Genomic DNA, 26,982 nt, shown 5'->3' on the forward strand with positions numbered 1-26,982 from the left:
CAACTTGATTCCATTTTCTAACAGTGAGTTATTTACAACTCGTTGAAAATGGCCCCTCAAAATTAAATATTTGGGTAAATCATAAGAACGCAAATATTTCTTTTTTCAAAAAAAAAAAGTAATAAATGTAGTGAAAACATAGTAAAAAACATAAAAAATAAATCAATATGTATTTAAAAATATATTATATTAAAGATATATTATACACGAGTACTTTTAGTATATTGTTAATTCAAATGTATACCTAAGAGATTATTAGCAAAAGTCGGGAAAGCATTATGTCCATGCGGGAAAGCTATGCGTGTAGACACCTAGAGAAGGCATTTACAGGGCTTATGACCTGCCTAATAAAACGTATTTTTAATTATTTTCAGGGAACAAATACGAATCTTGGCGAGGCAATGGAATTCCTCAGAGAATATGATAGAGAAGCAGCTGGTATGTGCTACAGGTAATTATTTTAATTTAATACAATTTTTAAATTTGTTGCAACAGAGAGGGAAAACATCTTTGAGATACGGAAGTCTAGGTATTTACAGGGTTTATGACCTGTCAGGTTTAGGTGGCCGATTTTAATTATTTTAAGTGGGTTAAATGCGATCCCTCAGGCGAATGTGTGGTAAAACGATGTATGATAGGTGCACAAATGTCGAGATCCGTGAACTGTGTAAGGCCGAGACATGCGTTATCGACAGAACCAAGAAAGGGGTGCTGCGTTGGTTTGGACACGTAGAGCGAATGGACAGCGAAATAACGGCTAAAAGGATCTACGATGCGAATGTTGATGGATGCAGATATTTTATTTTCTCTTTCTTGTTACACAAAAATATTATTACTGCCTATATAGGAGAAAAAATTCCTAAACATTTCTTGTATCAACAATATTTATAGTTTGTCCAAATTTTTGTAGACAAGGACTGGATTCAACTCCCCAGGGAGCTGTTTATATTAACATATTACAACAGAGATGAAGAACATTTAAGAGAAGGTAATATAGAAGTCCAGGCATATACAGGGCTTATGACCTGTCAATGGCTGGATTACAAATTACCTGGTCCATGAAGAAGTATAGAAATTGAAAAAATAATATTTTCAGGCGTTGCCTAGTATGTAGGTGAAATAATTCAATTAGTTGAATCTCACCTGCATAAATAAAGGTTTCAGCTCTTTAACTTCACAAACATCAACATATGAAAGAGTTGAAGGAATATAGATGTTCAAATATAGGCAGAATGGTGAATGTTACACAGTGTGTAAAGTGGCCACTTAAACCAGCCGTTGACAGGTCATAAGCCCTGTAGATGCCTGGACTTCTATATTACCTTCTCTTAAATGTTTTTCATTTCTTGTGTACCCACGAACAGGCCATGCCTTTGTGGAATTTTTCGTTTATTATTTTTACTGTTAAAATGTATTTTATTGCTATGTAATTATCCTTTATTTTTTTAATACTCTGTTTTACCTCTTATGCATATTGTAAAAAAAAAACAAAAAAAATAGAGTGATTGAATAGGCGCTCTATACTCTCTGCCTACCCCTACGGGGAAACGGCGTGATGGTTTGTTTGTTTTGAAATAAAAAAAATAAAGCATTTTTCCAGGGTGACGTCAGCGCAGTGGCGATTCGTGACGAACATAACCGAACACAACCGAAGGCGGATGGGCGAAGAGCTGGCCCTGAGCGCCAAATTCGAACGCATCTCCTGGAGGCGAGCCGCTTCCTTCGGCTGGCGGCGGCTTCCGGACGCTTCCGCTCGCCGCCAGCTCGCCAGGATAGTGCTGCCCAGCAGGGCAGCGCTGCCGGACGACAAATACATAGAGGTACGGGAGTAACAGCGTACTCGGAACGCAGGGCTAATCACCTTGTCTCCCTCGCCGTTGTGATCCATAAAGCTAGGGTTTCCTAGGACAGCGGTGCCAGTATTTTAACGGCCGTAGTGAACGGTGGTGCAGTGAACAGCCGTCGTAAAGGTGACTAGAGTGTGGTTTTCTAGGAAAACGGTGTTAACAACACCATTTAACAACCGTTTTCCTAGGAAACCACTATCTAATCACCTTTACGACGGCTGTTCACTGCACCACCGTTCACTACGGCCGCTAAAATACGGGCACCGCTGTCCTAGGAAACCCTAGCTTTAGCGTGTTAACGCGTTTTACGTTTCAATGGTTTTAGGACCGGCCTTCTTAAATCGAAAGAAAAAAATAAATTGTAATCTTTGTAGAAAAAATATGAACGTTTTTCTGACAATATCAGATATTGTATAAACAGGGTGTTCTTTTAACCCTGTCACATCCGAAACCACGATGATCAGTATGAGCAAGAAGACATATTGACACATTAAAATGCATTTTTAGAACGACTAAAATCTAAAAAAATAAAATATAGAAAAAAAAAACAAATGGTTGCTTGCTTCTGCAGGGGAGAAACGAGAAGAGGGGGAGTGTGATATACCGTCAACCACACGGCCGCCCCCTTCTCGCTTCTCCTCTGCAGAAGTAAGCAACCATTAGTTTTTTAAAAATATTTTATTTAAAATAAAAAAAACCTATTTTTTTAAATATGTCTTCTTGCCTATACTGACTATCGCGGTTTCGGATGTGACAGGGTCTAAAGAACATGTTTTTTTAAATATCTAGAATACGCTTCTCCTATTTGGTCTCCATTCTACAGGACTCATATTGACCATATCGAGTCTGTCCAACACCGTTTTCTAAGAAAAGTGGCATGGTTGCGCGGATTGCAAAGGGATTTTGAAATAGAGCAATCTCTTAATGTGTCTTCATTGGAGAGAGTAGAATTGAGATGGACCTTATATGCATTTTCAAAATACTTAATGCTTTAAGTGATGTGTCATCTCTGTTGCAATCAATTTCTTTTCATGTTCCCAACCGTGTCACCAGAAGTCAACATCTGCTATTTATCAAATCTTCTAAGAGCAACTTTTGTTTTTATGCCTCAATGTCCAGAATATGAAGATTAGTCAATTCATCACACGACTAGGGATTCTTTGGGATAGATCTTCGAGATGATTTTTCGAATGTTTGAGTTTAATGTTTACCACATTGACGTGCCGTATATATGCTATTTTGAATTATTTTTTGTATATCTGATTCTATATTTGTGGTGATATACTGATTTGTCTGTGTCAACTAATTGCTCGTCACAACTCAACACAGGACTTTTAGTCCAACGGAGTTGGGACTTACGTCTCAAATAATATGCAATAAACTAATGTATGTAAATAAATAAAAAAAGAAGATAGAGTGGACTAAAATCTTTTGATACTGTTATTCACACCCCTGTCTTTTCAGATTTTACCTAGCACATCGGAATTAAAAATTACAATAGATATTTTAATTTCAATTTCAATTGATGCAAATAATCTTAATTTCCAGATTCAGCAGCTGATTTCCGAAATGAAGGATGCCTTCAATAGCGCGAAGATCTGCCCCTTCTCCCATAGCAACATTCCAAGCCAAAGTAGCGTCTCTGCATACCCTCGTCAGCACGATCGTCCCTACCAGTCCAGGAGCTACGATCGTGCAGATCTCTCACCAGCTGGCTACCAATCCAACGGTCACCAGAATCAGCCATTCGACACCTCTGGTTATGAAGGATACAACGAATACCCTTATCGAGCCCAAAGTAATATTTTTAATAATAGTTGTAAAATAAATACCCCAACACGTCTTGCAGCTACAGAGTGCCGGATGATTGAGATTCTACTAGTTCTCTATTTCCAATTAAATAAAAAATGTTAATCAATACTAGAAATAAGGAAGGAGACAAAATACAGATTGCCCCATCTCCTCACTAATATTTGTACAATATTTTATTTTATTTTAATAGGGAAATCAACAGTTCTACATGCATATTTTTAGTAAACAAACAGATATAGTGTATAAACTCAGAAGTAATAACAGATTTCCACATAGTATACAAAGTTAGTAAAGAAAATATATATTACATATCAAATAAATACATACAATTTGTACATATAAAAATGTTATTTTCATGTACTCAATAATCAAAGATTTTTTAAATATTAATTTTAAGAACATTAAGTTACTGTAAATTGGGTGGGATAAGGACAAAAATGCTTGAAGAGAGGATAAGGAGGGGGGGAGGGAGATGTACATATTTATTATTATAATGTCTACTAAGTTACATAATACATTTTTAGTGTAAATTTTAAATCTGACAGAGTGATGTTTGTATAATCTATATTTTTAAATTTTGTATTGTACATTGAAAAAGTCCTACGAAAAAAAGCATTTTTGACATACGATGTTTTACTTATTGGTACATGAAACAGGTGGTACCGTCTACAAATCCTGGCTGGCACATGTATTATTATTAAACCAATATTAAACATCATTTGATTATGAAATTTCCCGAGCACATTGACGCTGAAAATAACAACCTTTAATTTTTTTTCAATAAAATAACCATTACTGTTCAACTTTTGATACAATCATCCGGGTATCCGTGATCAGGCACATATGTGGTTCAGTTCATATCTTAATAAAAGAGAATATGCAGTCGTGTTCCAGGGTAAAAGCTCAACCAACTTTCGGGTGTCTACAGGAGTGCCTCAAGGTTCAGTACTCGGACCACTTCTCTATCTCCTTTACACTAAAGATATAGAGAACATAATCAAATAATGTGGATTGTGGTCGCACTGCTATGCAGATGATACGCAGATTTATTTTTATTGCAAACCAGGCGAGAGAAGTGTGCTTGTCAATTTAATTGATGGATGCATCAAGAAAATAGGAAACTGGATGGCTGAAAACAGATTAACATTAAACCCATCAAAAACTGAACAACTCTGGGTGGCTTCAGCCAGACGACAGAATTTGATCCAGGATACGGCTCTACCCAATGTAGGGAGTACCGTTTTACCCACCGTTAAACTACTGGGAGTTTTACTCAATTCCGACCTATCTCTTGACGCTCAAATTAGTAGAACGATAAGTTCATGCTTCTACCAGCTGTGACAAATTAAATGCATACAGCTACGTCTACGGCGAGAGGAAAAGTTATTATACCTCTACGCAAACAGCGCACTAAATTTGGTGAACGCGCATTTGCGGTCGCAGGCCCTATGGCATGGAATGCTCTCCCAGCAGAGGTGCGAGGCTGTGAAAGTGAAGTGATGTTTCGGAAAAAACTTAAAACCCACTTGTCCTCTAAATCATTTGAATAAATCCGTGGCACGTGACAACAAAACAAATTATTTTAATTAAATTACAAATTTAAAAGCTTCAATTAAATTAACTTAACAATAGAATCACTATGTAAAGCGCCCTTGAGGTATTTTATTACGAAAATGGCGCTACATAAGTTATCCACAATAAATAAATCATAGCACAGCTTATGGTACCAAAATGGTACACATTGGTGGTAGAAACAACAATGGTTCAATTTATGATACTTTAATTTTATTTTATTATTTTTTCACGCCCATAAGGCTTTCACATACATGGAAGTCGTATAAAACATGAGTATATAAACAACATAAAATTTAAAAAATACAAAACAAAGAAATAAAATATAGGAACAGTGTTAAGAAGTGGTGACGCGAGAGAGAGGCGCAAAGGTTATTTCCTCGATAGCTTAGAGAGCGCATGAACTTATTCAAGATGGTCCAACACGGTCAGCCAACACACACGTTATTAAGGACGGTTACTGCCACTTAATATGCAATGGAAATCGACTCACCTGTGTTGAAGTGTTCCTCCTCGCTCCACCAGATATTATTTGCGAGAATGATGCGGATGTTGGGTTCTATCTTAATATGCATTGTGTATCAGGATTTTTGGATGTTAGACGCGGTGATGATAATAATGCCATTGACGCTTTTAGCGGTAACTTTATATGAAAGCTGTAGGAATATTATTTTTTGTTGTTAGTTTTTCACGCGGATCACAGAAAACATCATTTGTTTGAAGGAAAAATACAGATGTCAGTTTTATTTGAATATGGAATTTGTAAATTGTAAATTGTTGCAATGCGGTAGGTACTGCCAAGCTGCTCAGGTTCTTACTTCTCAGGGAAAAGCTGACAACCAAAACATATAAATGGCAGTAAACCTTGGAGTATATACATCTGTAGAGGGATAACAAAACATTTTACCAGTCCAATGCATGTTGCCTGTTAAAGTGGGCTCATTTTTTACAATATGTTCTAAATGAGACAAAGGGAGACAAAAAAACTCTGTGGGTACGGTCCTCATTTTTTGTTTTGTAGTCGATTTTAGAATTTTACGATGCTCATTTTTTACGTACGCGGCCAGTATTGCTTCGAACTGTCAATTGCTCTGTCGGTATTTTGTAAAAAAAATAAAAATCACCCAAAATCGTGCATTTGTGACAATTCTGTTTTATAAACATCTGGAAACGAAAAACGTCTTCACTAAACAAACGACCACGCCTCCTTTGCAAAAAATCTTACAAACTTTGGAATAGTACGAACTCTAAGATGTATATACTCTAAGCAGTAAACATTCGTAACCAAGAAGTATAGTTGGTATAAAAATAAAAAGATGAGTGTTTAAACAACATAAATTAAAAAAAAACAAGAAAAAGAAATAAAATATAGAACAGTCTTTGGAAGTATAGTTGGTTTTTAAAAAAAAGTATTAAAAAATAAGCTGTATGTATTAAAAAAAAAATAGATAAACAAATCAAATACAAAAATACGAAAGTAATACAATTCAAAGGTTTAAAGCAGCTAGGCACATAATATTACAATACAATATTAACAGAATTTCCTTTTCCAGGTGAAAATTCACACAGTTATTGCGATATGCAGCTAGACCCCGAAATATCACGAATTTTGGGCCATTCGAGGATTGAAAAGGAGCTATTGTATGTTTGGAAGAGCTTCAGAGAAACCACCGGACCAAAGTTGAAGAACAAATTCATGAGATATGTCCAATTGGCTAACCAGGCCGCTAGATTGAACTGTAAGTTTACTGATCATATCGTTATACATTTTGTAGCGAAGTAGTGACAGTAGCTTGTCACAAGATGTCGCTAATACATGTGACGTGGGAGCCGGCGGGGTCACCTGTAATGTAGCGATCGGCAGGAGGCCGACGGTAAATAATCCAACGCCACTCAGATTCAGACCTTCAAAGCTATAAGATGTATTTCTTTATATTAAACTCTATCTTTGCAATACCCGTCTGTTCTTTGGCCACCATAAATTTAATACACATGACGTCGGCAATATCTGTTAATCTTTCCCTTACTGTCCTAAAAACTTCCGCGCGTTACGGTGCTGTGTAGCCACTACACATGCAAAAATGAGAGATTTGCACTGGTTAAAACACCCAGTAGCTCAATCACAAATAACTATCTACGAGCTAATAAGCGACGCGATAACAATTTCTCACCACGGTTGTTTATCATATTCGCGATCACAGTGCAACATCCGTGAACACCTAATATTAAATGTCAAAATATTTACGTTCCGCGACGTATAATCCTGTTGCGCAAACACATATTTGAATTTCACCAGTGTAAATATGGAAAATAATCCGAATTATATGTTTATCCTGCTATTTATTGCATTCAGCCGGCGGTTGGCAAGCCAAATGTCAAGAAAAGCAGTCGCCATAGTAATTGTAATTTAATTTTAACTTTTTTGTAACTTTTTTGATATCTGCACATTGTACATAGGATTCCATATTTGTGATGCATATTCTAAGTTGCTTCGCACTAATGTACAGTAAAGGATTTTAAGTGTCTTTGCCATAGTGAACGACGTAGAGCTACGCATAACAAAGCCAAGCGCACGCGATGACTTTTTTATGATGCTGTCAACATGGGCGTCAAAAAGTAATTTACTATCATGGAAGACACCTAGATCCTTTACACATAATGAGCGTTGGAGGTTTTGACCCTTAAGCACATAGTACGTAAAAATTTTACTTTGCGACTAAATGTAATAACTGAACACTTAGAAGGATTAAGGTCCAAGCAGTTGGATTTGCAGTAATCCTCTAGACGGTCGAGATCTGACTGCAGATCAAAGACGTCAGCTGGGGTCTTGATTGTTGCAAAAATTTTCATGTCGTCAGCAAAACAAAGCAAACGCGATTATCAATGTCATTAACAAAAATTATGAAGAGCAAAGGTCCCAGAAGAGACCCTTGAGGCACCTCGCTGGGGACCCGTACCCAACTAGAAATAAAATTATATTGGTTGCATATTCTAGGTATTGTAAATTGTTTAAAATAGTTTGTTGACGCGTTTTCAGTGCAAAACAGGAGATTTTGTAATGTTTCAAGATTTAAAATTATTTTTATTTTTATTTATTTACAATTTTAAAAAACCCGTTAGGGTTACATTAGAAATTAAATTAGTTTATTTTTCATCAGCTTTTTCTGACGCCGGAGAGCAGATGAGGTCTTCGTACGAGGAGCCAGAAATAAGGGATGAGCTGTCTGAAATCTACAGCCAGCTGCAACCCCTCTACAAGCAACTCTTTACTTTTGTCAGAAGAAAGTTGGTTAGGAAATACGGAGAAGCGAGTGTTCGACCTGATGGACCAATTCCAGCACATTTACTAGGTAAGTATTTAAGTCTAGAGTCTTCAGAATATCCATAAAGAATTTTATCATATTTAGGATTTACAATTTTTTTAAATGAGGAGTTTAGAAAAGCTGGTAGTATCGGAGCCAATAAAAGCGCCTGCCCATTTCCCGAAACTGTTCATGAAGACTATAATCCTTAAAATATAGTTTGATTAGAATGACAGCTGTCAAACTAATTTCATTAGTGATGAGAAATTACTGATCACTGATCAAATCGATTTTATCAGTTTTTTCAAGCAATCAAGAAACTCTGTTTCCGAAAATTAATATAAAAACGCAAAAACAAGCCTATTATAGTGTGTTTAACACAATTATTCACCTAAAAATAATACATTTATCCTTTTTTCATGAAAAACATCTTTTTTTTTTTTTTATTCGATCAATTTACATTGATCAATTTGTCCCATCTCTAACGTTTATGCAAAATGATGCAACCTTGTAAGGACGTCGTTAATAATTAGGTTTATTTTACTTATTTTTTAGTTTTAAATGTGCTTTTATATATTTATGTTGTTTTTTATTTACGTGTCAAACATTGTATTCAAAAATTAAGTAACCCGCCAGATACGAATGATTTTTCGTGTGTCAATATTAATAGCTCCTTAGACGTCACTACAAAGTTATGTCGTCACTTTTTCTGACACATGTCATTCTAATCATGCTATATTTTAAGGAATATAGTTCTTCCGTTTTGCACATTAACTATTAATTAAAAAAACAAATTTAAAGAACATGTAATATTTATGTATATTTAAAATAAGAAAATAACAACACGTAGAAATTTTCAAAGGGATTTTAATACTAACATTATTTTTCCTTTTTATGCGAACAATAAATATATAAGAAAGAGCACGCAAATATAACGTATAACAAGGAAGACAGAGACGCTGTTTTGTCGCCGGTGTTTGCGTGAAAGATACAAAAATATAAATCGCACGCAACTACACTGGCTCAGTATCAGGCATAGAAGAAACATTCACATTCTATCACTTCTTCACAATATTTTAAATAATCCCACTTCGCCTGTTTATCTGAGAGAGCTCTTCCAACCTATATCACAACACGGACTACCTCTTCGTTCTAGAGTAACGAGAGAACCCTTTTAATACCCTTTTATCACTCTAATTTTTTTGCCTCCTCTTTCACAGTAGTAGCTGCTCGATTGTGGAATAATCTACCCACTAATATTACAGACGCCCCTTCTTTATTTGCATTTAAGTCAAGATTGTCATTATCACTATCTAAATATTTAAGTTGTAACTTTATCCTTCTTCTTTCCTTCCCATCTCTCTCCTCTCCTCTCTTCATAGTAAAGTGTTATTTTTTTAAATATTTTTATTTTGTTAATCTTTGTTTTTAATTTTATATACAATCGTAAGATTTAATATGTCCATGTACTTGTAATTTTCTCAAACTGAACGGTTTGGGTAGGTAGGAAGAAATTGCCTTAAGGCAATATGGCCGCCCTTATATGTACATAAATTGTATATTTTATTTTATTTTAATAGGTAATTCAACAAAGATACATACTAGAAAACATACAATTTGAAAGCATTCGTCGATACAATTTTACATGCATATATATCTTCAATTATAGAATTACACAAAATAGATTTATATATTAAGTAGTAATATATATTTTTTATACAGGATACAATGCAATAAAAATTGAGTTGTACGTGAGAACTTATTAAATAAGATTTATTCCTAAGAGATTATTCGCAAAAGCTGAGAGAGTATCATGAAAAATGTCAATTTTATTGTTTCGGCAGTATATATTATATTCCCGACACATGCGGGCCATAGGTATGTGGTATGTAGCATTATTTGAAAACAAAGGTAGTTTAAATATTTCCCGATGTCTGAGTGTTCTCGATCCCGCATTTATTTGTATTTTATTTAGGAGGTTAGTATTTACTTTGAGTTTAATATTTTATACAGAAATTTTATATCGAAAACAACGCGGCGTTTTATCAGAGAATTAAAATGAAAAAGAGTTAGAAGTTGCTCGTAATTTGAATTTGAATGTAGGTTAGAAATTTGGAACTTATACAAAAGGTACTTTAAGAACTTAAATGTATATAAAGTGTAAATAATACTAAGTCGTTCAATCAGTCGGTTATTGGCAGTAAGCGAGAGTGCACGCTAGTTATATGGCCGGCGTATTTATTTGGAAGTAGGTGATACAACTTTAAATTAAAATAAAAAAAGCGAATATTTGTTGGATTGAGTTTATTTTTATTGTGTTCAAAGGAATGAAAACGCATAGTTATTTTTTGAAAATTAAAACTGACAAATTAACTCATGTCTGGCTGTGATGTCACACTAGTCTACATACGATACAAGACTTGATATATCTGTCTTATTTTTTAAATGATGAAGTTTTATTTTTTGTAATCTTCAAATAGACATTTCCACAACGGATTCGGAAAGTAAAATTGCATGACTATGCTATCCTTGCTACGCGAAAAGTGAATGTGACACCAATACATCTGTATACGTGAGAGCACAATAGAACGCATAACAAGGAGGACAGAGAAGCTGTTCTGTGGCCGGTGTTTGCGTGAAAGATATTCAGTCGGTTATTGACAGTGATAAAAAATGACCGGCGTCTTTATGATTTTTAATTTATTTGGCTATAGCAGGCTGAAATCATATTTTAATTTTTATGAATTATGGAAATGGAATTATTTTAAATCTTAAAGTAGGGCACACATATCATACATATTGTTATGTGTGTTCTAATAATAACATTGCAAATATATTTAATTTATAAATTGTTTATCACATTTGTCTTGACCATTATTTTAAATTTTGATATGTTTTTTTCTTCATAAATATTTTTTTTTCATTTCGTAATACTTTTTAATTGCTTTAAATAAAATTGAATTTTGTGACTTTGCCCTTTTCCTAAATGGAAGTCTAATTTTGTTCTTTTCTCTAGTATTGTGATCGTGTTCATGCTGGTTCCGATCAATTTTTTTCCAAAATTCTGTTTTTTATTAGAGTTTATAATTTTATGAACAAATATCATTGTATTGTAAAATATTCTTCGTTTTTACACTTTGTATCCCGGAGCCGTGTAAACACGTGATTATATAACCACGCGTTGTGTCCCGGTCCCGTGTTTTCACGTGGTTTACCAGCTTTCTATAAAAGAGCATTTTATTGACATTTAGTGACTTTTATTAGTTCTTTTTTGCTGCTGGTAAACCATGTGAAAACACGGGACCGGGACACAACGCATGGTTATTATAATCACGTGTTTACACGGCTCCGGGATTCAAAGAACCGAAAAAGGAGTCCGGCCCTGTATATGTGCGAACATTGCAATGCGCAATGTGGCTCTCCATAAAGGGCAATGTTGGCAAAACTATCATACAAAAATGACTTATTTAATTATTTCAAATAAATATTAGAAGTTTCAATTAATTTAACCCTGTATTTTCATAATTATGACACTTTTAAGAAACCCTTCACAAAGCATAAAATTTCACCAAAATGGGCCGGGCACAGGGTAAATTCAATGTGTATTCGGCCGGTACTCCAAGTGTTAACAATACGTCTCTATGTTTTTTTTTCAACTGTGTGAACTTCAGAATATTCTGTCTTTTGTTTGAGGTAACACGATGTCACATCACCGCGTGTAAAGAAATTTTGTAGCACAGCCTTTTAAGGGTTAATGATCGCTTTCCAGGTAACATGTGGGCTCAGAACTGGAAGTCCATATCTGATATTGTCATGCCGTTCCCACACACCCCTACATTAGACGTCACATCAGAATTACTTCGACAAGGATTCACCCCTTTGAGGCAAGTAAAGAAAAAAATAACTAATTATCGTATATAGTAGTATATAAAGCCAAAGTACCAACGAATGGCCGTTTAAGGTTCCGCTTGTAGTGAAATCCACATTAAAGGTATAAATTTCATTATTTAAGCGTATAAAATAAAAGAAAACAAAAAAAAAAACATATATTTTTCCAAGTACTTTTACTTTTTTATTGAAATACGAGTATTACAATTATAATTAATATTACTCTAAAAAATAGCAGAATCACCAGTGAATGACCACTACTACCCCAGTAAAAATAATACTCATTGTATCAACCGCCTTTGGTAAAAAGCAATACAATGTAATTATATTCAATGATTTATTGCCAAATATAAAAGACTCAAAATGTAAAACAAATTTTAAAATAAAAATAACTGCACATATACTCGTAAATAGTGTAGCGAGAGATTTTTTTGAAAAATACATGTAAATCAATAAACGTAGTACTTTATATAATTGGTACAAATATTGTTTATATTTTTATGTATTTCATTGCTTTATATTTGTTTTATTATATATTATACTATATTATTTATGTTTAAGTAACATGTATTCGTGGCACACATATATACTTTACATTTGTATAATAATGATTTTTAATTTCTTACATTTGATTAGTTTTAGTTTAGTGATTAGTTTTAGTTTTTCTTTTTTATGTTATTGTTTTATTAGTATAGGACTATTTACGCTCTAAAGATTAAAAATCTCCATCTTAGAACAGGCTGTGCCATGTTAGATGGAGACTATCATAAACAGAGAACACTCCATTTTCATTTTACATTAATTGGTTTTATATACATTCCCTGTTATTAAGTATGTATATTATTTTTTTTGCAATAAATTTATAAATAAAATAAATAAATTTAGTTACATCATAACATTATAAAACACCCTAACACATTAGAATATGGATATATTTAAAGAATTGCATAAGCAATAGCATCAAATAAAACACATACCACACCTTTCCTTATAAAAACACCATCAATCTCAGAACAATAACGGAAAGACGCACTATTACCCTTTGACAACTCACAGATCAAAACTGATAGATTTGTTTCTTACCAAAAGATATGTCCGCCTACTGCTTTTGTCATAGTTTCTAGTGTTAAAAGTTTTTTGACTGGACACATGTAGCAATTCTTATTATATTGTGTTTTATTAACCAATGGTCATTTACTGGGGGGTGGTTATTTACTGGTGCTTTGACCCTAACCACTTAACGACTATTTAATATATATCGGGTTGCAAAAAACGAATTTCATTCGTATAACCACAGAGACAGAAGAACATTTAAGAGAAGGTAATATAGAAGTCTAGGCATCTACAGGGCTTATGACCTGTCAATGGCTGGTTTAAGTGGCCACTTTACACACTGTGTAACATTCACCATTCTGCCCATGTTTAAACATCTATGTTCCTTCAATTCTTTCAGCTGTTGATGTTTGTGAAGTAAAAGAGCTGAAACCTTTATTTATGCGGGTGAGATTCATCTAATTGAATTATTTCATCTCTGTTGTAATATGTTTATATTAACAGCTCCCCAGGGAGTTGAATCTAGTCCTTGTCAACAAAAATTAGGACAAACTCAAAATATTGTTAATTTATTGTATTGTTTAATAATTATTTGCATGCTTCCACTTTCCAATATTCAAATTATTAAATTAAATTTATATTTAAATTGAATTAAATTCAATGGACATTTCTTAGACATCTTAAGGCTGTAGTCGGGTAAAACGAACGCAAAATTAGGAAATCATACGATTTTGCCATTTTAAAACGAATGTTTTTAAAAATCGCGCAATAAAAAAAAATTATAAGTTATACTTAGATTAGATAAAAACAATATTTTTTATAGGTATTTCTGTTTAAAAATATACTTAAAAGTTTGATGTAACTAAACTATAATTACTTTTAGAACGGCAGGTTACGCCATTTCAAATTTAGACTAAACTTAGGTATCTGGGATCTCAATAAAGACGAAGTATTGAACAAAAATTTGCCGTAATAATTTGAAGATAATACATTTAACATAAAAGTTTTAATTTTTTGTTTTTGAAAAAAATACAAGCATTTTAAATCATATATATTTTTGTGACATTTCCCTTTATTTCTACTTAAAATTATGCCTGCGGTAATATTAAAAAAAAATAAAAAAATATTGAAATACTTTAGTTGAAGCCTTTTTTTATAGAATTGTATTCTCTTTTTTTAAAAAAAAGAAGATAATTCTAGTTGTAATATTTAATTTAAAACAATATCTCATTGACTTTTTCGTGACCTTGAGACCAGCCTTTTCGAAAGCAATTAGGGCTGTACTAAAGGTCAGTCTAAGAGTAATTATATTTTAGTTACATAAAACTTTTAAGTATATTTTTTAACAGAAATACCTTTAAAACATATTGTTTTTATCTAATTTATGTGTTTTTGTTTTTTTATTATTGCCCGATTAAAAAAAACATTCGTTTTAAAATGGGAAAATTGTATGATTTCCTAATTTTGCGTTTGTTTTTCTATGGCCTCATTGAGAAAATATATTCCTTGGATTTTTTCTTGCAACTGCAACTGGCGGGAATCAAAACCGCGACGCCTGTTTCACAGTTGGCAATATTTCTGGACTGGATCTTTTTTTATTTTGGATCCCTGTATTTAGTAGCCTTATGTGTCATGTAAAAGGCCAAAGTACTCGGAAAAAATCGTTTTTGTTTGTCTTGGAAATGGGATGTTCGATCACTGATTTTGGTTAATGACCTTTATGAGTCCAATCACCATTGTTGGAAAGTCCAAGAACAATGGCGCGTGATAACTACTTTTAACTACAATTTGAATATCTGTTAAGGATATTTTATCTTTCCTGCATTCTGCTTCAAGATTATGGCGTTGTAAACTGAAAAATGGGCACTGAAATAACAGATGTTCGATACTCTGTGAAGAAATATCATCGCATAGATAGTAATAATCATTACTTAATTTAAACTTATATGGGTAACTTCTCATAGCTTGCGACTAGATCACCTTTCCTTCAATGTTAAAGATGATCAAAATATGCTGCAATTGGTTTACACATGCAGTGTCCTATGCACCGCTGGGTGAGGAAATGAGAATGATGAATGATAATGTTTTTTTTTGTATTTTTAGAATGTTTCAATTGGCTGAAGAGTACTACAACTCTATGGGACTAAAAGCTGTCCCTCCAGAGTTCTGGAGAACGTCTATGTTGTCCAGGCCATCAGACAAGAGTGTCCAATGTACAGCCAGCGCCTGGGACTTCTGCAATAAAATGGATTACAGGTATTTCTTTAGTTATAAAACATACCTTTTGTACAATTTTATACCTCAATTAGTTTGTGTAGAAGTGATAAAAGACGTTGCTTCTCTGTATGGATTTATTGGCTGAAGATAGGAGTGAATTCAAGAAGGCACTGGTACCTGGTACTGCAGGTACCAAAAAAATGGTGACCGCTATGGACACTACGATGAGTTAGTCGAGCAAGGTGGAACGCAGAAAGAGTGAGACACATTGTTTTCTTCCGTCAATAGCCTCTGAGGGTAGTTCCAAATACAAACATTAATATTATGAACACCGATGTGCACTGATTATCAGCGTGTTGTTTTACATGTTTGTGCAACACTGTAGATGTTTAGAGGGATTTCATTTGAATTAATGTCTGATTTACATTATTGTTTAATTTTAGGATCAAGCAATGTACTGAAATCACAATGCAAGATTTGGTTTCTACTCACCATGAGATGGCACACATTCAGTATTATCTGCAATACTCTGACCAAACACAGGTCTTCAGAGATGGAGCTAATCCAGGTACAAATCATTATTCTCGCAGACAGTCATCACTGCTAAATAAGCTCCTGACGTCACTGCGTCCTGTAATCTATTGTAACGAGTCCCCCTAAGTTAGTTCTGTAGGATTTAGGTAGTTAAGAGTTGGTTGGAGTTCCTACCCCAAGAGATTGACAAAGAAGACACGAGGTTGCTGTTAAATGCGTATTTATTACACAGCGAATAAGATACAGCACTTGGTTGTGTAGCACGAGCGTAACGGCGATGATGGGTTGAAGAGACTGCACTTGAACTAAATGCTGGAACTGTGTGACTTCCTCAAGCTGGTCTGGCCGACTGAACTGAACTTGTTGGGCCGACTGACTGGCGTTGCGTCCTGTGGTCTCTTTATAGACGAAGTTCTTTTGTAGTTTATTTCTTCATGGTAGGGACGATGTGAATGTAGTGCAGAACAATGCTCCCAGTTTAACGTGCGATACTGAAGAGTTGCATTATACGTATGTAATGGATTCGATAGAAAATGAGGACATTGCATTATCGGTCATTAGTCTATTTCAGGTGAACGAATTAAACACGTGTGTGTCATCGATTATGGACTATGGACCCTATAGTTCTTTTATGGGAGTTGCTTTTTTAAACCTAGCTTAGAATAATTTATATCTACTTTAAATGGATAGTTATTTATTTGTTTTTCGGTAAATAAAGTTACAATAAAATATTATTATGGTTGGTCAAATAATGGTAAGCTGTGCATAATCGCTTCTATAAACGGTTCGCCCCTGTTGCATAGGTCCTGTCGATACAGATTTGGTGGCTTCTAAAAATAATTTCGAGGCTTTAAAAAAGTTTTGTAATAATTTCAGCGAATCGAACATTACGAATCAATTCAATCCCAGTCGGTAAAGAATTCACTTCCCCCTTTTCTTCAATCCAATGAAGCATATATTGTGTACTTCTGGAATCACGTCTTCAGCATAAGAGTACCAGGTTTTAGAGAGCTTCCTTTGGCAACTTTTTTCGTTAACAAAGAGCATTTTTTTCTTGCATGTGGCCATAGCTAAGGAAAATCCGGTCTTTGGATGCGGTATGCAGTAATGATGATGGTGGCTATTATTGAAACAAAAAAATGCATTGGGTAAAAGCCCTTCAGGGCATTCAAAACCCAATACCTAAATAACGCTTAAACTAAAAAACTTTTTTGTAGTTTTTTGTACTTTGTCCTAGAATGCCATTAAACGGCACGCATTTGTTGGGAGGCTGTCAGCATGGAAAAGAGAGTGATCTGTCTTTAATAATAATAATAATTATCATAAATATTTTGAGTTTGTCCAAATTTTTGTAGACAAGAACTGGATTCAACTCCCTGGGAAGCTGTTTATATTAACTGTTGATAAATTACCTGGTCCATGAAGAAGTATAGAAATTGAAAAAATAATATTTTCAGGCGTTGCCTAGTATGTAGGTGAAATAATTCAATTGGATGAATCTCACCCGCATAAATAAAGGTTTCAGCTCTTTAACTTCACAAACATCAACAGATGAAAGAATTGAAGGAATAGAGATGTTCAAATATAGGCAGAATGGTGAATGTTACACAGTGTGTAAAGTGGCCACTTAAACCAGCCATTGACAGGTCATAAGCCCTGTAGATGCCTAGACTTCTATATTACCTTCTCTTAAATGTTTTTCACCTCTGTTGTAATATGTTAATAATTATCATAGTTTATTGACAAAAATAACAATAACTTTATCTACTACATGAACACTTGGTAATAGATTTCTCTGGATCATGTCTAGTCTGCCTAACTAGGTACAACCCGTTTTAAGGCAGACATTTTAATGCAAAAATAAACAACAACATTACTACCTACTAGTTAATGTACTATACAGGTATACAATATTAATTTACTAGGAATTTATTTTGAGTAAATTTTCCGATTTTTCTCGACCTAAATCCAGTAACCATTTTTTTACAAATTCGTTAAATTGAATCCGGGTCATGGTTTTGCAATCTTTGGGTAACATATTCAATATTTTGGGGCCCAGAAACCTGAAATTTCTTTGCCCAAATTCAGAGTTTGTGATAAACCCCATGACCCATCCTCTAGTTTGACTTCTGGTAGTGTGGGAGTGTTCCTTTTGGGATTTGATAGAATAATTTACTTGCACAAACATTATTATTCTAAAAATATATAATTGTCTTATATTTAAGATCTCGAATTCCTCAAATTATTTGACGCTGGGGTACCTGAGGGTTTTTAAAAAATTATTTTAATGATTGATTTCTGAGCAGATTCGAGAGGTTTTAATATCGATTTATAAGTGCCTCCCCATCCTATTATGCCATAAGTTATAATTGAATTACATAAAATAAAATATAGTTGCTTGAGTTTAATTAGGGATAAGATGTTACGTATTAATATAAAGAACTTGGTTCTTGAACTTGACTTTGGTTCTTTATTTTATAGAATTTCGACAGCGCTCTCTGTTGACCAATCTTGTATTTTGTGCGATGTTCAGGCACTTGACTCCCTCCCAGCTAGAACCGATATAACTAGATTGCATGTGACTGTAGTCAGTTACAATTTTAATATTTTTTGTTTATTTAAAATAAATTAAAAATACATACATACATACAAAATTGTTTTGTATAATAATTTGTCTTACATTATTTTTTATTTACATTGTATTATATTTTTTTCAGCTTTTCACGAGGCAATTGCCAACGCCATGACACTTTCCGTCTATAACATACCACATCTACAGAGAGTTGGCCTTTACAACAATAGGTAAATATCTATAAAAAAAATATCCATTCTTGAATCCATCGTTATTTTTAGCAGAGACGCTCCAGCGTAATCCATTACATTAAACATTAATGATTGAAATGTATTTTTTCTCATGCAGAAGTTCGATAGGTATCTTGAAGCCATTTCATGAAGAGATTTAAATATTGTCCAGAAAAGCTTATATTTAATTCTCCCTGTAGCTCAATCACAAAACTATCGACGTGCTTAAAAACATCCTGAGCATTTGACCGATCACAATGAACAATAATGAACATGCTTAAGTTGTCGCAGTCATAAGTCAACGCGTGTGTAATCTCTAAGTCAACGCTCGTGTCGGTTTGTTTTTTGTTTTCCTCGTAAATAAATACAGTTCACTGGCGAAAAATCGGCGTTTACTATAAAAAATAATACAATATATTGCATTTGCAAAATAGTAAGGAGTATCTAATACACGAAAGTGAAAATTAAATTACAATTACAATGGCGACTGCTTTTCTTGACATTTGGCTTGCCAACCGCCGGCTGAATGCAATGAATAGCATTATAAATAATAAATAAATAATAAATAAATCAAAATAGCAGTTTTGGAATATTTTCCATATTACACCGGTGAAATTCATATATGTGATTGCGCAGCAGGATTATACGTCGTGGAACGTGAATATTTTTTACATTTAATATTAGGTGTTCACGGATGTTTCATTGTGATCGCGAATACGATAAACAACCGTGGAGAGAAATTGTTATCGCGTCACTTGTTAGCACGTCGATGGTTATTTGTGATTTAGCTACTGGGCGTTTTAACCCGTGAGAATATTTTATTGATCGTGGGTCCCTCGAGAAAGCGGCTTCTTTTGTATTATAAAATATCACTAATTATTATCAGCAAGAACCCTGAAAAATTAATTATGCAGTAAGCATTATTTATTATATTAATAATCTTAATTCATGTTTTATTTTTCTCAGGACTTCAGATAACTATGAAGTGACAATGAACTTTTTGCTGACAATGGCCCTGGAAAAAGTGGCATACCTTCCGTTTGCCTATCTTGTTGATCAAGTAAGTATTTTTTAAACCCTAACTATTTATTCATAATATTTAGCTGATAGCATTGACATATTATTAATACACATAGACATGTCCTGAGCCCTCGAGTCGAATGGTCATCGCGATTGCTTTGTCATAATGCAATTCTTAAAAAAACCTTCATCAATATAATTAATAAAGACGAATGAAAAAGTGGCAACACTAACACATACTTATTTTTTATAGTGGCAACTTTTTTGCGTCTAGATACTCTTATAAATATGTTAATACGGCAGAATCTTTAGGAATTATTTTTTGCATCTAGGCGTTCGTTTTAACAAACTGACAGTCATGTCGGAATTTAATTCGGCTCCAAAATTGACTTATTTCTCCCTCATATTTTTAAATAGGATTTTAAGAAAAAAAGCGCCAACCTCAAAACGATAAAAAATTTAAATAAATCTTTATTTAAGGACAAATTGCTTGGTGAAACAAAATTTTGTTACTTTTAATGCGTAGATAAACGTATCGCGGGGTCCTAGACTCGTCGTGCAAACCAAATTATTTTTTTACAGTGGTAACTTTCTAACGCCCAGATACTCTTATATGTTAATAGGACAGAACCTAGCGACATTAATTTCGCATCTAGGCGTTCGTTTTATTAAACTGACAATTATTTCGGAATTTAATTCGACTTCCAAATTTATTTATTTCTCTTTCATATTTTTTTAGGCTTTTAAGAAAAAAAGTAACAACCTCGAAACGATTAAAAATTTAAATAAATCATAATTAAAGGAAAAATTGCTCAGCGGAACAAAATTTTGACTTTTTCAATGCGTAGATAAAAGTATCGATGAGTTCCAGACCCGTCGGTACAAATCGATACATCAAAACTTGATGGTGGGGGGATCGGTAGTGTATCTTCGTAATCGCTCGGGAGAATTTTATCTTCAACTATGATGTCATATTGAAGCTATGTCATTTTAGTGCGTAGATATGTGTACTGTGACGTACGCTTCCCCTTGTTTCATATCGATGCACCTGCACAAAACTTGAAGGGGGGGGGGGGTCGGTAGTATATCTTTATAACCACTTGAGTGAATTTATCTTCAACTATACCATCAAGGTAAAGGTATGACGTCCTTATGTTCCCATCATAATCGAGGCCCTGCCCTATTTCATGCGGATAGATAAATAATTGAAATATGTATAACATAAATGATATATTATTATTCCAGTGGAGATGGCAGGTGTTTGAAGATGGAGTAAAGAATATGAATTCAAGATGGTGGGAATTAAAATTAAGATATCAGGTAAGAACTATGATAAATATGTATTTAAAATATTTTTGATTTAATCGAATTTATGAATAAATCTAATGTGATCGTTTTTAAAAAGTATGACTCATTGTGAAATTACTGTAAATAGGGTGGGGTTATATTGAAACAGGTGGAGGAATTTGTGTATCTGGGAAGTATATTACTAGAGATGGAATGACTGAGAAAGACATTGAAAGGAGGGTAAATGCCGGGAACAGAGTGAACGGAGCACTTAAATCAATTCAAGAGGCTTCGTTTTTATCAGCGCATAAACTTTCAATCTCTCAGCTCAATTCAATTGATTAAAAAAAAAAATAATACATAAATTAAAAACTAAAATGAAGGACGTACATATTATAAAAAGACAAAAAATACATAAAGAGACTCTTGTCAAAATAGTAGGAGAATCCCGCTTCGGAAAACCCCTTCGGATACATGGAACAGATCAACATCCAGAGCGATGTTGTTCAGCATAGCGGTAGCCCTTCCAACGGCAGGGTGGTCCTGTTTATCGGAATATGAAACATTCTATGCTGATGCTGCCTTGCGTCCTCATCAGGAACATACAAACCAATGCTCATCATAATCTCAGGCTTATCGACCATCTCACGCAACAATCGATAAAAATGTGTAGTCAAATACACATTCCTTCAAGTCTCTAAACTGTTGTAGCCAAGCATATCCTCTTGTAGTCAAGCAAACTCGGTCGGGTAGAGTTACTTATTTCTCTCTTACTTCTTTATAATATTCTTCACAACCCTTACGCTCCAAAATACCTTTCTGAGAATGGTCTTTCGCCTCGCTCTTCTCAGGAGAGAACACTTTCCATTCCTCCACATAGCACATCATTTTTCAGCTATTCCCTTTCCACCTAAGCTGCTAGACTTTGGAATGAGCAACCTCTTTGTATAAAAAATGCACCTTCTCTAGCCACCTTCAAGAAACGCCTAAAACATTACTATATATCCTCAGAATCCTGAACTCCCTGAATTTTAATGTCTTTATTTAATACATGTTTTTATCCTTTTACTTTTCTTGGTCCTCTTTTTCTCTCCTTCCAAACTCATTATCTGATTCCACAATTTCCACATTCCTCATTCATTAATATGTAGAGCATAATGTACTTTTTAAAAGTTAATCTGTGCAAGCCTTATCTCCCAATTAAAAAAAAACAGCTGTTATTAAAATAAATAAACCCCACATTATTGGAAAAATGATAAACTCAGAATACCTACTGTCAAAATAAACATAACATTATTGTGAAAACTAAAATCCCCTTATTGCAAAAATATTAGATGAAAAAATTTATAAAAATGCAACGATTTATTTTTTTAGTTCACTTTGTTATATACGATTGTATTCTTATATCTTCTTATGATATGTTTTATTTATTTATCACAGAGTAATAAATATATATAAATACAAAACTTTTTTCATTGTTTTTTTAATATTTACATATAATTCTAGGGTGTCATTCCACCAGTTCCAAGATCAGAGGCAGATTTTGATCCCGGATCTAAATACCATATCATTTCAGATCAGGTGGGTAACAATGTACATTTAAAAATTATAACTCATATTATGTAATGAATGCTTTAAAAAAATAAATGAAAATATATACTTAAAAATGTTATTTATATATGAAACATACAATATTTGAGTTTGTCCAAATGTTCGTAGACAAAAGATTGGATTTCACCCCCTCGGGAGTCATTAAAATTAACAAATTACAACAGGGATGAAGAATACCTCAAATAAGGGTACATGGAAGTCTAGGCATTTACAGGGCTTATGACCTATCATTGGCTGGTTTAAGTGGCCACTTAACACACTGTGTAACATTCACCATTTTGCCCACGTTTGAACATACACATTTCCTCAACTCTTCCATCTGTTGATTTTTGTGAAGTAAAGGAGCTAAAACCTTTATCACGTGGGTGAGATTCATCCGGCTGAACCAAATCACCTACCAGGCAACACCTGAAAACAATTTAACAATTTTTATACTTCTTCTTTTACCAGGTAGTTAATTCAACGATGTTTGAGTATGTCCAAATGCTTGCTGATGCCAGCAAGCCAATGACAGGTCATAAGCCCTGTAAATGGCTAGACTTCCATATTCCGTTCTCAAAAACGTTTTCCCTCTCTGTTGAAATAAATTAAAATATTATTTTATGTTGGATACCTATAAGTTACAACTTGTTCAAACTTGACACTGACTATCTCAACGGATCAGGCTATTGGACTTATTACTTCAAATGGATATATCGTCAGCAGTTGCTGCTATAAAAAATCATTCACTGTTTTTTTTTATCAACCCTTGTATACATAAATATAAATACTTTTTTTACTATTTTTTTTTTGTTTTTAGGAGTATATAAAATACTTTCTGGCAACAGTTTTGGAGTTTCAAATATTCGATCATCTATGCCAGGCCGCTGGCCACCTGGGCCCCCTACACGAGTGCGATTTGCACAGGAGCCGAGAAGCAGGCAGAGTTTTGAGGTGAGGTATTCGATGTTACGTCATAATGACGCCGTTCGAGATGTTACGTAATGAGAAAGTTCAGTATAACGGGAAATTGTAGATTAAAAATATTTTCTTATGCGCGATAAAAATTAGATTTCGTCGGGCGTTCGATCAGCACAGAAAAAATCTATGGCTTGCACGCACTGATGTCCTTGATAAACTCGAACAACTTCAGAATACATGCATAAGGTACATTTTTGGTCGGAAATACGTCCACATTTCTGATTATCGTAGGCAACTGAAATGGCTCAAAATTAGACAGCGGAGATATTATCACTCCCTCTCACTTCTGTTCACTGTACTTCATAGTCCCAACGCTCCTATATACCTGCGTGAAAAGTTTCAACGCTTATCAGTTCATGGTTTACCTCTTCGTTCTAATTCTCAAGGCACTCTCTTAATACCCATCCACAATTCCTCTTTCTTCTCTAACTCATATAGTGTCCATGCGGCTCGACTGTGGAATCATCTCCCGTCCACCATCAAAGATGTTATTAAATTATCTCTGTTTAAATCACGTCTGAAGAAACATCTCCTTTCTCTTCCTTAATCTCTCCTCCTTTCCTTTTTCCTCTTTTTACCCTTTTCCCATTGAGTAATAGTTTTGATTTAAGGTAATTTATAAACAAATACGTTTATTTCTATTTTTATATATCTTTAGCTTTTTAATATTTTTTTTCTATTGAATATGTTCTGTAACTTGAATTATAAAAATAAAACTTTTATTTTATTGGTTGGTTGGAAGAAATTGGCATTTGGCAATAAGCCCGCCAATGTACAAATAAATTTATGTACAAAAAGTTAAATAAATAAATAAATGTCCCGATTGTGTCGCATTGTAAACTCGAGACAAGATCAGGACTTTTTTGGTGTAAGTCTTTTTAGATTTAAACAATTGCTGAGATGACACGATCTTGTCTTGAGAAAGTAATTATTATTTATTTTTTTGTTACTAGCTTTAGTTTTCCGTAGTTGTATTTTATTTCAATTGTATCTGTATATATTATAAAGAAATGTATTAACCATTGTTTAGTGGACTAAATAAGTCCGTAAATAAATGAAAAACACAAACACAAATATATCAATGAAAAAAAAAGCAATATTATCCATGTTGAATATAGAAAAAAATGACATAAAGTAGATGCTTACATAAATAATGAACGACAAACTGAAATTGAAGATGTTAAATACTTAGGACTAACAATAGACAGACAATTGACATGGACAATTCATATCTCCAATTTAATTAACAAAGTGGTGACATTACTGAGCCTTTTTTAAATCAAAAACTTTGTTCCAAAATCGGAAAAAATCTAATGTACGAAGTCTACGTAAAAACCAAAATATGTTATATGCAACTTTTATGGGGAAAAGGAAATCAAAATGACATAAACAGACTACAAAGACATCAAAATAAAATATTAAAGTTAACAGCAACTAAAGAACTTTTCAAACAAACTAAGCAAATGCAACTGAAATCTTTTTACTAGAATCCTTAAAACTGATTCTTAAATTAGCCTCTGATATAATTGTAGACGAGGAACTAAAACTTGCAAAAAACAGTAGTAAACATGGACACAATACGAGAATATCAGAAAAATATAAAATACAACCTTCTATAACGAGACAAGGACAGTGGAGACTAATAAACCATGGACTGAAATTATACAATAAACTACCAGACAAAACTAAACAAAAGACTCAGACAACTTTTACAAAAGAAGTTAAAAATATTATCATTAACAGTAGAATGTGAATTAATAAAAGTAAAAATATTTTGTTAAATGTATGTAACCCGTAAGGGTTTATCAATGAAATTTAAAATAATAAAAAAAAATAAAATATATAATAAAAAATAAATACGCTTGGCTATTTTCTTCTTATTTTTTCAGCGAAGTGATGCAGATAGGCGCTTCAAAGCCCACATCCGAAGTTATTAGGAAACTGACCAAAGGCAAATCAAGCAGAGTTTCTCCCGAATCGTTGGTCAAATATTTCAAGCCCCTGGAACTATGGCTAAGGGTCCAAAATAGGGACGAACCAATTATCGGATGGAATACCAACTATGAAGACATGGCGCTTTTCTCTCCTTATAGAAATACTGGAAACGAATTCAAATCAAGTTCCAATTTGATATTACCAATAGTAATCAGTATTTTATCAATTCGGTCAAAATATGGAAGCGTTATTTGTTGAAAATCCTTTAAAGATCTCAGTCAGCATTGTTGAAATTATGTAAATTTTTTATTTTTAAATCCTGTATACATATAAAATTAGAAACATGTTAAATTATAGGTTACTTACGAAGATACTTAAAAAAATATACAAATATACATATTTTCGTACAGAAAATTAGATTTTAGTTTAGAGACAAATAAACGCTGCTATGGCACATACAAAAAGTTGAATTATATTTTATATTTGTTAATATAAAATATGCAAAAATGCGAATTTTGTCATTTGTGTTTATTTCGAGTATTCCGAATGACAAATGTATGACAGTTTGTCAAATATTTTGAGTATGTCTGAATGACAAATATATGACAGTATGCCTAATATTTGAGTATGTCTAAATGACAAATGTATGACAGTAAGTCCAATATTTTTAGTATGTCCGAATGACAGTATGTCCAATATTTTGAGTATGTCTGAATGACAAACGATGACAGTATGTCCAATATTTTGAATAAATGACAAATGTATGATTGTATGTCCAATATTTGGAGTGTGTCCAAATGACAACTGTATAACAGTATGTCCAATATTTTGAGTATGTCCAAATTTATTTTATATATATATTTTTTAAAAGATTTATTTATTTATATACGGCATTTCTGCCATTTACATATATGTGGTATAAAGAGTGCTTAAAAATAAAAATATAAAAAAATCGAGTATGAAATATTAATATACTTGTACTGTACACATTATTAATTACTTGAAATAGATATATATTTTAAAGAAATTATACAATAACAAAATACATTAATCAATCAAATTATAACTATTCCAACCCTGACAAATGTATGACAGTTTGTCCAATATTTTGAGTATGTCCGAATGACAAATATATATGACAG

The 26,982-nt window shown here is 33.3% G+C and overlaps 1 protein-coding gene across 1 annotated transcript; it reads left to right on the top strand.

Moving 5' to 3' along the window:
• Window positions 1-377: 377 nt before the first annotated feature.
• Window positions 378-26,304, top strand: LOC148277868 (angiotensin-converting enzyme-like). Its single transcript, XM_088232262.1, has 14 exons — window positions 378-451; window positions 1,601-1,820; window positions 3,396-3,645; window positions 6,785-6,970; window positions 8,390-8,581; window positions 12,303-12,417; window positions 15,578-15,730; window positions 16,135-16,259; window positions 18,943-19,027; window positions 19,994-20,087; window positions 21,293-21,367; window positions 22,841-22,915; window positions 23,745-23,878; window positions 25,795-26,304. Exons 1-14 carry the CDS (start codon window positions 402-404, stop codon window positions 26,096-26,098), a joined length of 2,058 nt encoding a protein of 685 aa, XP_088088388.1. The 5' UTR covers window positions 378-401; the 3' UTR covers window positions 26,099-26,304.
• The last annotated feature ends 678 nt before the right edge of the window (window positions 26,305-26,982 follow it).

The sequence above is a fragment of the Micrasema longulum genome, unplaced genomic scaffold, assembly GCF_059751315.1.
Source record: "Micrasema longulum isolate JH-2025_06_02 unplaced genomic scaffold, ASM5975131v1 h1tg000964l, whole genome shotgun sequence".
NCBI classification, from domain to species: Eukaryota; Metazoa; Arthropoda; class Insecta; order Trichoptera; family Brachycentridae; genus Micrasema; species Micrasema longulum.